At 43.4% G+C, this 13312-nt stretch overlaps 2 protein-coding genes and 2 non-coding genes across 5 annotated transcripts; all 4 read left to right on the top strand.

The window, feature by feature from the left end:
- Window positions 1-312: 312 nt before the first annotated feature.
- On the top strand, window positions 313-6064 carry slc25a3a (solute carrier family 25 member 3a). Of its 2 annotated transcripts, none has more exons than XM_088288428.1 (8): window positions 313-461; window positions 883-1044; window positions 2928-3052; window positions 3391-3570; window positions 3668-3849; window positions 4196-4368; window positions 4890-5000; window positions 5377-6064. In XM_088288428.1, exons 2-8 carry the CDS (start codon window positions 909-911, stop codon window positions 5532-5534), a joined length of 1065 nt encoding a protein of 354 aa, XP_088144554.1. In that variant the 5' UTR covers window positions 313-461; window positions 883-908; the 3' UTR covers window positions 5535-6064. The 2 variants fall into 2 exon arrangements, with proteins under 2 accessions (XP_088144554.1, XP_088144555.1); XM_088288429.1 differs by lacking the exon at window positions 2928-3052 and adding an exon at window positions 1700-1824.
- LOC148341403 (small nucleolar RNA SNORA53) lies at window positions 3924-4125 on the top strand. Its single transcript, XR_015842409.1, has one exon. It is a non-coding gene; the product is annotated as a small nucleolar RNA SNORA53 (small nucleolar RNA).
- On the top strand, window positions 5074-5262 carry LOC148341402 (small nucleolar RNA SNORA53). Its single transcript, XR_015842410.1, has one exon. It is a non-coding gene; the product is annotated as a small nucleolar RNA SNORA53 (small nucleolar RNA).
- Window positions 6065-8864: 2800 nt separating the features above from the next.
- ldhba (lactate dehydrogenase Ba) lies at window positions 8865-13047 on the top strand. Its single transcript, XM_088287631.1, has 8 exons — window positions 8865-9033; window positions 10061-10196; window positions 10717-10834; window positions 10921-11094; window positions 11243-11416; window positions 11613-11730; window positions 12134-12257; window positions 12422-13047. Exons 2-8 carry the CDS (start codon window positions 10068-10070, stop codon window positions 12587-12589), a joined length of 1005 nt encoding a protein of 334 aa, XP_088143757.1. The 5' UTR covers window positions 8865-9033; window positions 10061-10067; the 3' UTR covers window positions 12590-13047.
- The last annotated feature ends 265 nt before the right edge of the window (window positions 13048-13312 follow it).

Below are 13312 nucleotides of genomic sequence, written 5' to 3'. Positions count from 1 at the left end.
GGCTCAGGGGCATTACTGTTGTCTAGAAGTGGAAAAAAAAGTTAGTTATTTGTAAGAAAACGTTAATATTTCTATTGCTTAAACACATTTTGGGCCTGAAAAGAGGTTTTATTTTTTAATTTATTCTGCAGTACAGTATTGCATTGTGAAATAAAAGTAAAAAAATAAAGCTGACTACCTCGCGGATTTCACCTATCGCGGGTTATTTTTGGGACGTATCCCCCGCGATAAAGGAGTGATTACTGTAGTAAGAATACGAATTGGTGTAATAATTTCTTCCACCACTGGGTGGAGTCAAGAGCAATCGTATTCAACTTGCATTGTAGAATAAGCCACCCAAACCCTCCCACAGGTCGTTCGCTGACGTCACGAAAGGACAAAGCTCCACCGGGAGGTCATTCAGTCTTTCGGAGCCGCGGGTTTGCAGCGAAGCGGAGTCGCCATCTTAAGACGCACGTAAAGTAAGTGCAAGTAATAGGTAATAAAGCAACTCCGTTCAATATTCGTCAAGGTTGTAGCGAAGTTTGATTGGCATCCTATGACATGGTAACGCCATAAAAGATTTTGTCATTGTTTTTGTTTCCTTGTGCGATACCGGGTAAGCATTCCACCTTGTAGCGGTCAAGTTAGCATTGCAGTGTAGCATGCAAGCTAAGACAAGCATGCATGTTATGTGACAGCGCAGGTAGGTTTAATTTGATACGAGTTGTCGCCTGGCTCATTTGTTTACTTTCTCCCGATTGACTTCATTGATAAAAATACGCCATTTTCCTATTTCGTGTTTTGGTTTGTTCGTGCGTGCATCTGATTTGAGGTAGGTCGTTTTTTTTTCCGGATATCTTCAACCAGATCACAGCTAACTTGTTGCTCATTGCCGCGCAGCTCCGCGGACAGGCAGGACCACCAGGATGTATCCATCAACTTTAACGCAGCTGGCCCGGGCCAACCCATTCAGCGCCCCCCTGTTCACGCTCCAGAAAGTGGAGGAACCACAACCGAGTGGACAGAGGACACGCCGACTGGCAGCAGCCGCCGTGGCTGACGGTAACTATCTTCTTTCATCCGCAGGCCGCCTCCTTTCGGGACTCGTCTTAGCAGCGATCGCTTAGCCAACCGGTTTTATCGCCGAATCGTGGCACCCTTTTCCCATTTTTAAGTAGTATTCGAAGTGCAATGCATCTCAACATTTGTAACACGTGATCTTAAGTGACATCAAAAGTAGTCAGGCCTTTGCTAAAGCTAAGCCGCTAATGGAGGACAAGGAAGGGCACACTGATGTCTACCTTTTTTTTTTTTTTTGCTGCGTCCAAAACAAAATGGGTGTGGGATGGGATTTGTGTCAACAGATCTTAAATTAATTTAATTGCACGTGTAGTAGTAACCGCTTTAAGAATTGTGGCCACTGTAGTTAAAGGAGAACAAATTGTCCTGGCATTTCAATGTAAGCGTGGTTGCAAAAGCAGCATCTTTTTTTTTTTTTTTTTTGGTGAGGATTATAGCAACTGTTATACTGTGGTAATAAGCGCTTATAACCTTTTTTTTTTCCTTAAAAGGTTGGCAAAACTGAGGTGAAATTATCTTGCCGTTACTTTTGTTTTCTGACAACACTGTTGCCCTTTGCGTTGGCCGGTCTATTTTAAATGCCAAGCGAAGAGGTTTGTAACTGATGGTCCATTTTAATTCTAACCTGTTTCCTCAGAGGGAGATAGTTGTGAGTTTGGCTCTCAGAAGTATTTCGTCCTGTGTGGCTTTGGTGGGATTCTGAGCTGTGGCACCACACACACAGCAGTCGTTCCCCTTGATCTGGTCAAATGCAGAATGCAGGTCTGTCGTTTTGGCTCGGTGTCAGTTTTTGCACCCCATCCGTAACCCCCCTAGTTTTTTTTTTTTTTTTTTTTTAATTTGCATGTAGAAATGCATACAATCCGGTTGTGAAGTGCCCCCCCGGCATGCATATTTGAGTGATCACTACATGGCTGCATGCCTTGTACCTCATTGATTCACTACGCCCACTGCACGCACGTGATGTCATTTGACCCTTTCTCCTCTTAGGCCAATTGAGGAAGCGTGTAGGTCAAGGAGACTAGACTGTGAGGGGATTATTCATCAACACTGACTGGATAGTCCATAAACTATATTTTCTTTCTGGCTCAAGTTGAATGTGACATTTGGATTACATTTATGCTGAGTCGTCATTTCGTTAGCAATGTCTCTGACCTGGAAGGTAAGATTGATTTGAAATCTGCTGAGTACAATTATTACATATCATGTCATTCTAATTCAATTAATTGTTGAAATGTGGATTTGATTGACAATCACAAACTGAAAGTGCAAACTTCTTCTTGGACCACACTGATGGTTTGCAAGCGACTATTCTGCGGTTTGTTTGATATTAATTGGTAATTAGGTCTGAAACTTGAAATGTTTTCAACTTCCGAATCATCACTGTGGTCCATTCAAGTTAATACTGAAATCACTTGTCAATTATATTTCGGGTGTTCCAACGAATTGTACAGCCACATAAACGGAAGTCCCTTTTTTGAAAATCATTTGAAATTGTAATCTTTTCCATTGCCTGGTACCTACTTGACTCATCGCAAGGTTTTGATTGGCAATAAGTCAAATGGTACCTTGACTTCCATATTAAATTCTGACGGCAAAAATGTCACAGTATTAAAATTACGGCTCTAAAATGACCTTTTGCGAAATATTTGTCGAAATGAGAACAGCATTTCTCTCCATTTTATTTGAAAACAAAATATAGAACAATTGCTGCAGAATGTTAAATTTAAAGAAATTAATGTTTTCGTGAGAACTCTTCCTTTATGTGGCTCTGAATTGGTGTTGATTCATTTATTTTTGTTTCCTTTTGTGTTTTGCATGTGACCCTTGCATGTTGCACGTTTGTTGTCCCCCTTCTACCACAGAGGAATTTAGCTGCGAGTTTGGCTCCTCAAAGTACTATGCCCTGTGTGGTTTTGGGGGTATCCTGAGCTGCGGCCTCACACACACGGCGGTAGTACCCCTCGACCTTGTCAAGTGTCGTCTGCAGGTTTGTATGGAAATCTACCTTTGGAACTTGAAGATCCTGCAAACCCGTGGCTCCATGTCAATTAAGACACGTCATGTCCGCGGCGCTCGAGGCACAATTGTCTCACTGCTGCCAAATTTCGATTCATTTGAAGTTCATGAAACGAGACCAAATTGAAACATAGTAAGCCATATGGCATATATTCTCTCAGCTGTCAACTTTAGTATGTTGCATAATGTTGGCCGTGCTCATTTAGAAACAATTGAAAGTCTTGCCAAATTGCAAAGGGGAGGAGGATGGGGGGGTTAATCCAAAAAAGCAATGGCATGGTCCTCACTGTGACATTTCTGTTTTCTTAGGTGAACCCAGACAAGTACAAGAGCATCGGCAATGGTTTTTCTGTAACCGTGCGGGAGGATGGCATGCGAGGCTTGGCGAAGGGCTGGGCACCGACCTTCATCGGCTACTCCATGCAGGGACTCTGCAAGTTTGGCTTCTATGAAGTGTTCAAGATCTTTTACAGTGACCTGCTTGGGGAGGTTAGTGCACGGCGTCATCGAGCCTGTTGCGCCAAAATCACCAACACTCCTGCCAGTATGTGCTCACATTTCTGTTTCCCGTTATTCTGCGAAACAGGAGAACACCTACATGTGGAGAACATCTCTGTACCTTGCTGCCTCAGCCAGCGCAGAGTTCTTCGCCGACATCGCTCTGGCTCCTATGGAGGCTGTCAAAGTGCGCATCCAGACCCAGCCCGGCTACGCCAACACCCTTCGAGAGTGTGTGCCCAAGATGTATGCCGAGGAGGGTATCTGGGCGTAAGTGTGCCGCCTTTTTACCATTTGGTTAAGGTGGAATTGTCACAGCATAAGCATAGATTGCGTTGACTGATGACACGTTCCTTAGATCCACCTCTGGAGGGCGCTCTGCTCTGAGCAGAGCGCCCTCGGCAGCTTTCTGGCTGTACAGTTGGAGGTGCTTGAGTCATTGACGTGTGAGAGAAGGCTACCTGTTTCCCAGCTCAGCTGCACCACTGGCATCCCTGCTACAAAACGGGACATCACCCAGTGTTGCGAGCCAGGGGAACGGACATTTGTAATTGCTTGATTATTGAAATAAGTGCCGTGAAGACTCACGCCTCGCTCTAATCTTCGAACCTTCTAGTTTCTACAAGGGTGTGGTACCTCTGTGGATGAGGCAGATCCCTTACACCATGATGAAATTTGCCTGCTTTGAGCGCACCGTGGAAATGCTCTACAAGTATGTCGTTCCCAAGCCCCGCAACGAGTGCAGCAAGTCTGAGCAGCTTGTGGTCACATTTGTGGCTGGTTACATCGGTAAGTCGTCGGAAGATTAGGATTAAGATAGGAACAATGATTGCTTCTTTTCTGTTATGGTTCGCGTCGGCCTCTGCCATTTGGGGTCGCTGCCAGATAAGGCGCAGAAAGTTTGGGTCGTAGAGGTTGGAAAAAAAAAAGTTCTAACACCTCACAATGGTGCACGATTTACTCAATCTGAAATTTGTTAAAGTAATAAAACACCCCAAAAAAAAATCATTATCATTGACTCACTTGGCTACTGCACACGCAGAGGCAGCGATGCTTTCAAAGACACTGGGAAATGTATATTTTTAAATCTAATTGTAGGCTAGGAATGCTTATTTTACCACAATAATTTAAATAAATAAAAATCCCCAAAAATATGGCAAATGATCAGAAATATGAATTATTTTATATATAAAGTCAGTTGCCAATAGGTTCCAAAAAGAAAAATGGGCCAATAGGTGAAACTGACAACAGACCGGAAATGTCTTAAAACCATTTGTAGTAACTCAAACGATTTTTCTCTTTGTGTCCAGCTGGTGTGTTTTGCGCCATTGTGTCCCACCCTGCTGATTCTGTGGTGTCTGTGCTGAACAAAGAAAAGGGAAGCACTGCCGTCCAGGTCCTCAAGCGACTCGGACCCAAAGGTGGGTATCAAGAATGAACAACTCCTGCTGTTGTGAAATGCGCTATACGTGTTGTATAAAATGCATTTTGAGCGACACGCTCCTTAGATCCACCTCTAGAGGGTGCTCCCCTCTGCAGCTTTCTGGCTGTACAGTTGGAGGTGCTTGAGTCATTGGCGTGTGAGAGCAGTCTACCTATCCCCCGGCTCACTTGCACCACTGGCAACCCGGTCTTCTACAGACATGGGATCACCCAGTGTTGCTAGCCAGGCGGACGGACAATTAATTATTCAGCGTATTGGTTGTTCGAAGGAAATATAGTCATTTGTGTTCAGGTAGGGAGTTGCAATAGAATTTTTATTGCAGCCTTACGATATTTGATTATGGCTTTGTGCAGGTGTGTGGAAGGGCTTGGTTGCCCGTATCATCATGATCGGTACTCTGACGGCGCTGCAGTGGTTCATCTACGACTCGGTCAAGGTCTACTTCCGTCTGCCCCGCCCCCCTCCCCCTGAGATGCCCGAGTCCCTGAAGAAGAAGCTTGGCGTCGAGTAATAACCTCCCACTCACACGACTACTCCCACCGCGAGATGGCAACCAAACAGATGACAACTGGTTTCCCAACTTGCATTCATTCAGTGTGCACAGCAGTTTTCTATATTTATGCCCACAGTCCGACTGTTTCAATGAATGAGGCTCTCATGTATATTTCAACATACAAAATGATGTAATAAAAAAAAAAAAGCTGGGGTTGTCGATCTTTGCGCCCCGAGAGATGGACAAAGAATATTCCTTTGCTGTGCAACACGTCTGATTTTATTCCGCTCCTGTGATTTGAAATTGGAAATTATAAACACTTCCTCTGGAACGTTTTGACGCTTTTTAATTTTACTTGCTTCCATACAATTGCAATGAAATGAAATGTGATTTCTGAAGAAGTGCAAGCTGTTATGTAAAGCTAAACCTATATTTACTGGTCAGGATAATGTGCTGAGGTACTTCTGCTGGAATTAGTACATTGTGATTGCAGTACAGTTTATTGTTACCTTAAATATTGCGGTTTAATAAAAAGCACTGTATTTAGAGATTTGTGTTTGTTTTTACTCAAAATACCACACTAATGGTTTAAAAAAAAAAAATTGGATAGCATGCCATGGTACTCCGAGTTTAGTGGCTGTTTGAAAATGCATTTGAAAAGAAATTACCAACCACAATTTTGATTAAATGAGGACAATGATGCTTCCACAAAATGTTTGGAAAATTCGACAATACGCAAAGATACAAAGGTAATGACGAGGGCTGGTCTTTGTTAAACAGAATTTTGAAATCACTTTCAATCACTTCTGCAAGGTTACTGCTGCTGGAATAAACCCTCCACAAAATGGAAAACTCCCTCACCTGTTTGCTGTGTATGGTCACGTGACGTGGGCGCTGACATCAATTTCAATCGACAGCAGGTCAAAATGGCAGCCCCCTGAAATGGATAATAAATGAATGACTTTTTGTGCTTAATTTATATTCCTTAAACACAATACCAAACCAGCATAATCATGTTGAGACGAGAGGGGGCACGCAGAATATTGCAAATATTTCTTTTGTTTCCTCGTTACGTTGAAAAACTGTCAACTGACCACTAGGTGGCAATGTATGGAACAACACACAAGCCTCCTTGTGCCACATAAGTATATTGTTAGAAATATCCATATTGTGATATTTCCTAAAACTATCAACCACCCTGAGGCCCCATTTATCGAAGCGTGTGAAGCCTAATGTGTGACATGTGGAAAGATGCCTGCGCAACAGCGGCATCTACATCATCTAATGGTAGCATACCTGGCCTGGGTCATAGCAACACACACACAAGCGTCATTAGAATCCATTTGGTCGCTTATAAAGTAGCCAGTTTGGATGCTGCCAACCTTGGGGAGGGTGTGTGTGTCACGGGAAATGGAGCCCATTTGCGTGAGGTTGTGGTGTCACCACTATGCCGTGGAAGGAAATATCCAAGCTCGAAAATGATTGACACATTTGTGTTTTCAGCTGTAAAATTGTGATAACACATAACAACCCATACGAGCAGACGTGCGTTCTCATTTTGTTGTGTTTTTGTGGAACGCTTGAATCAAAAATATGAATTCCCGCATCAGGCTTGAAAGGCAAATAGTTTGGCTGTGAAAGCTCATATTACCTCAGATTTGAAATATAATGAAGTGTACGCGCTTAAAATCCTTTGTGACAGTGTGAGGCTGTTGGCATCTGCTTCTGACAAAACAAAGAGTTCATAAGAACAAAGGCGCAGTGGCGCATGCATTCATGCGTCCATTCATTGACTTTAAAGCCTCGTGCCGTCCCCACAAAGGCAAGCTTTTAGATGCACGTCACAGATTTTGAGGGCCGGATTTGGGCACCCCTGCCGTAGTGTGCAAGCAAATCCCGTGTGGAATGCCCAATGAGCTCACGTCAAATGCAGCATGCAGATTCTCCTGCGGCAGCATGTTGTGTCATCATGATCTAATTTTTCAAGGTCAGCGAGGGCCAACCATTCCAGCACCATTTTTACATTAAGCCTTATGTAGAAAGTACTATTTGCTTTTTTTTGTATGAGCCTTCATCTAATCCTCAAACACAAATATTTGAACGGAATAGAATTAATTTTTGCCATTTCAGTAAATTGTAAAGGTCTAAAAAACAAAAAGACAATTATAGTTTGTTTAAATGCGCTGCGGATCAAATATGGCTAATTTTTATTACATCTTTATTCCATCATATTATGATTATTATTATTTTTTTTGCTTACCAGAGGCATGCTAACATTTTGTTTTTGTGTATGTGATTAAGTCACAATCGAGGACAGCTAGAAGCTGGACCATGAAATAATCGCGTGAGGCATTCCATGACGGGTTTTTGAGTGGTTATGCAATAGCACGATAGCCCCGCCTCCTTCCAAACCTAATCCCCCTCCACCAGCCCCCTTGCTCATTCTCTTCATGGTTCAAATGCAACGGTCCTCAAACATCCCCACAAAAGCTCCGGATGCAGCCGATTGGTGCCTTGAAGAGATGAGCTCCCTTTAATCCCATTGGACGGAGAGAGAAGCATGACCTCGGAGTCCTATTGGGTACCGGCCTGTTTCAGCGCCGCCATCATGGTGTGACGTGTGCAGCATCAGCAAGGGGTGCATGGTACAACATGTTCTCATGCATGCCAAACTTCTATCCTCTTTATTGCCCCATAGAGATGAAATATCCAAAAGAAAAAGTGGTATGCAAGTTACCTACCTATTATTACAAGAGGTTGTTCTCGCAAATCCCTTTTTGACCCGTAAAGTCCATTGCAAGCTATCTTAATGACAAACGAGTTTGCTTCTTTTGATATTTGGCAATAAACAAATTAACACATCACCTCAATTCGAGAGCCACTTGCTGTGGACTAAAAATAACATCACCGTGCCTAAGCGATTTGGTCATGTGAAGTCACTTTTAGGTCAGAAAATTATAAATTATACAAATGTAAAATGAACTAGAATACCATGCTCAGACCTGTCTAGGCACATAAAACATTTTATTGTCGAGAAATGTATTATTTTAAACTGACAACAAGAGATAATGAGGGCCTTTGCTGCTAATAAGAGTATCTACAACAGGTTCATAATGCGCCGCTTGTCGTGGTGCATTCTGGGACTTGTAGTACCAGCGGTGCGCGCTGAACTGCCCAGTTAATGCAGTTATTCCAAAAATTCCAGGGGTGCTAAAATTCTCTAAATCCTGTCATGATTAGCTCACTAATCCCTCGAAGTGACAATGCGACCCTGCTTAGGATATTTTCGCAACTATTTAGCTGAGATGACAATGCCACCCTGTCTGTCACGGGGAAAAAAAAGACGCTGAAATTCGTCATGGTCACGATTCCCCCATATTGCCAACCTCCCAGCGGTACTAGAACCCCCCTCCTGCTCCTTCTCCTCCCATATTAGTTCTCCGCGAGCCTCCTCCCAACCTCGCCACCTGCCCGTGACACAAGGTCCGACTAACGGATTTTAGAACCGCAACAAACCGTAAGTGGCCTGATTCTGATATATCGGAATGTTCGTTGCGGCGGTCGAGCGAGATGCGTGCGAGACGTCGCACCAGCAATGGATGCTTTGACTTGAAACGTGCAGCTAAGTTCATCACGTTATTTGGGCGTGAAAAACGTTAGAAAAAAATATGCGCCTTTGTGATGCTCTGATTTCGATCGCGTGAGCGGTGCAATTATCACGTTATAAAGGGTTGTTTGTTGTTTTTTCAATGTCGTATATTTGCTTTCACTGTGGCGATTCTGACGTTTTCTACTGAGATCATTAACCCTCTATATAACATCGTAATGAAAATAATAGAGGTGTGCACACTTACATTTACAATTCTGCATTATGGCTGCTTTCTTATATAAACTCAGTGGTAATAAAAAAAAAAAAAAGATTCGACCATATTTACTGACCTGGCATATATATTAAGATGGCTAGGTCACTGATTTTATCACGTTTTGAGGTTTTTTTGTAGGCTAAAAACGAGGATTCGTGCTGCTTTTTTCCCCCCCAAACACAGCACATGGAGTGATGAGGCAGCATTGCTGATGGCATCTGTTAATATATGTACTGTTTTTATTTTTATTCCCCTGTAACCATCGTGCTCCCGCAAAACACCTAAATCCAAAATAGCTTTAACATTCACTGCAAGCCATTTCACATCCATACATAATTTTTAATAGACATGTCATTGGCAGTGAATGTTTTTTTTTTTTATCAAAGGGAGATAACACAAACTTGCATGGCGCACATTTAAGCAAAGCGGATGCTTATCTAAAAAATATCTGGCACAAGCAGATGGGAAAAAGTCAATTTAGCTGTGCATCAAGTGTCCCCATTTTGTGGCCAACACAAGCATTTGACCTTGTCATCAGATTTTGACGTTCCATATGTCGTTATTTTCCGACACATAAAGACGTTTGCATGATTTAGCTGATGGATGATTTTTTGAAAAATACTCACAGGAGGAGTCACAAAAGTTATGTTGACGATGCTGATTTCCATGCCTTACCTGCAGCTTAATCATGTCGTCGGTGCTAAAGAAGCTCATCAGCCCTCTGCCGGATACTTCTATCGAGCCCTCCAGGAACAAAGTGACGGTGGTCGGGGTGGGCCAGGTGGGCATGGCGTGCGCCATCAGCATCCTCTTGCAGGTAAGACACTCAGCATCAAAAGTACTTTGATAGTTTGATGCCTACAGCAAAATAAAATGTGAGAAAATATGAAGTTGGTATCACCTTTACGGCTACTAAAGCATTTAAAAATCACTTAAATAACTTAAATAATTTATTTTTTGTACGGAAACCAGGTATTGATATCAGTCGATACCAGCCTTATTTCAAGGTATCAAGCACTAATGAAGCTGCCGATACCAGCCACCGATACTTAACGGCAAAAATATCGAGTAAGCACGCCTTGAATAAGGATAAGCCAAATGTTGCTCATTTTGCAGACGAGTGCAATCTGGTGAACCTGCAAGCGGGAGGGCTGCGCCACTGTGGGAGCGTGCGTAGCTGACTTATATCATGGCCAATCCAAGTGGCTCGTTTCACTCACCGAAAATGCGATGTGCCCCCCCCTGTAGCTACACTGCCCAATCGGATGTTTTAAAAATGAGAAAAGCGTGCATCAATGGCTTGAATGTGATGATGATTCTTGTGCTCACTTTGCAAGGATCTGTGCGATGAACTGGCTCTGGTGGATGTGATGGAGGATCGCCTGAAGGGAGAGGTGATGGACCTGCAGCACGGCAGCCTTTTCCTCAAAACCTCCAAGATCGTTGCGGACAAAGGTGGGAACGCGTTGCTGTCACAGGCTACCGTTCTCACTGCGTCTTACTCACCACATATTAAAAAGCCCGTCATTCTCCTCCTCCAGACTACGCGGTGACGGCCAACTCTCGCTTGGTCGTGGTGACCGCCGGAGTCCGCCAGCAGGAGGGCGAGAGCCGCCTCAACTTGGTGCAGAGGAACGTAAACGTCTTCAAGTCCATCATCCCTCAGATCATGAAGCACAGCCCACAGTGCACGCTCATCGTCGTCTCCAACCCTGGTAAATACGACACGGCCGTAAGAAAAGATTGTCGTTGAACTGCAGTCTCGAACTATGATGAGGTCTATTGTGCAGTTTTTGTTCGATCCGATATGCGTCATCTCAGCGGCTTTCCACATGATTTGATTATAACCACGCCCATTCACAGTGGACATACTCACCTATGTGACCTGGAAGCTGAGCGGCCTGCCCAAACACCGCGTCATCGGCAGCGGCACCAACCTGGACTCTGCCCGCTTTCGCTTCATGATGGCTGAACGCCTCGGCATCCACGCTAGTTCCTTCAATGGTTGGGTCCTGGGTGAACATGGAGACACCAGTGGTGAGTGCCCACAGATCAGACTCAGCTGTCTTATTATCAAGCATGTCATGACCTTTGGCGCAGAGGAACAAACAAAACATGCGCGATTTCGAAAAACAATTTAGGACTCGTCAAGACCACAGCAGTTTTCCACTTTGCGTCAGTCTAGCTCAGATGAGCTCCGGCCCTCAGAAATATTGTGCTTTATCTATTCCAGTGCCTGTGTGGAGTGGTGCAAATGTCGCCGGAGTCAATTTGCAAAAGCTCAACCCCGACATCGGCAGTGATGGGGATAAAGAACAGTGGAAGGCCACACATAAAGCTGTGGTGGACAGGTACGCTATGAGAAATTTCAACGCAGAAGCATGAGGCATTTATGTCTCCTGCGGTTAGAAAGCAAAAACAGTCAGTAAATAATCTCCTGGTGTTTGAAGACACTCAATACATAAATTGATTTGTTTTTTTTTTTTTATGACGCTGTCTCTGCGGAAAAACTAGAGTGCCTCTGCTATTTGAGGCCAAGTGGTGACGACAGGTTTTTAGTACAAATGGCCCCGTGGGATTGCTACGTGCAACGCTGGTGGGCTTAATGCCGCAGTCCACGGGCTACGTGGTAATCACTAAGTAGTAAAGGTTTTCTTTTTCGCTGCAAATTGAGTTATGTTTCGTCAATAGATTCATATGCTTTTGTCGAATGACATCAACATGACATGAACAAAGTGCTGCATTGTGTGCCAGTGCCTATGAGGTGATCAAGCTGAAGGGTTACACCAACTGGGCCATCGGCTTGAGCGTGGCCGACTTGACGGAGAGTATCGTCAAGAACATGAGCCGCGTCCACCCAGTTTCCACCATGGTCAAGGTCAGACACGAGCATGCGCCCCATTTAAAGGGAATGAAAAAGAAGCGCTTTGATAGGACATGATTGCAGTCAGCTGTGACCACACCCACAGCGGCGCAGCTATCCTGCAGATCCGAAGAACATCTCAAATACTTGTGGACCTAACTCTGCATGTGTCTACTTAGGGGATGTATGGCATCGGAGAGGAGGTCTTCCTGTCTCTGCCCTGCGTTCTGAATAGCAGCGGTGTGAGCAGCGTCGTCAACATGACCCTGACGGACGACGAAGTGGCTCAGCTGAAAAAGAGCGCTGACACTCTTTGGGGCATCCAGAAGGACCTTAAGGATATTTAAACACCGATAGCTCGCCGTGATCCAGAGAAGCACATCATCATGTAAAATGTCTTATTATTAGATTCCTCTCGGTCAAACCTTAGCATTCTTTTAAAGCACAACATCAAGCACATTTTATCCTAAATGATATAAATTGAAGTGTTTTTTTCAACATTATTGTTGCCGTGTAGTCGACTTTAAGCACAACCAATCTTGTTCATGATTCCGCTCCCGTTTTTGACTGTCAAAAACAGAACCTGATGTCTGGATCAAAACCCCAAACTCTACATATGCAGTTTTCCTCGTCTTTGCATCATGTCTTATTAAATAAATAAATCCGAAATTCTAGAGAACATTTAAGTCAATACAAAAGACAAGAGTGTTATAGAACCCTAAGCACAATGTCTTTTCAGCAATCAATTGTTCATAACTTATTCCTTGATTAAGGCACTTAATAAATGAATTCAACCCACGGACAATGTGTGTTTTGTGGATTTTTAAAAAAAATTATTTTGTGATATTTTTATCAAATCTTATTTAAGGACTATTAGTGAGCGCATTTTTCTGCGATGGCTGAACACACACAAAAAAAAAACCCAATACATATATATATATATAATATATATATATATATAAAATACACACACACAAATGGTTGTACGTGTGGCCTCCATTAATCAACAGATTTTAATCAAGGTTGGTATTTATGTTTCACTCTGTCCGAGCTGGAAATAAATCACTACA

The sequence above is a fragment of the Idiotropiscis lumnitzeri genome, chromosome 2 (genome assembly GCF_059441095.1).
Source record: "Idiotropiscis lumnitzeri isolate Australia: NSW breed Sydney's pygmy pipehorse chromosome 2, RoL_Ilum_1.0, whole genome shotgun sequence".
NCBI classification, from domain to species: Eukaryota; Metazoa; Chordata; class Actinopteri; order Syngnathiformes; family Syngnathidae; genus Idiotropiscis; species Idiotropiscis lumnitzeri.
This window is presented reverse-complemented; position numbering and strand designations above follow the sequence as displayed.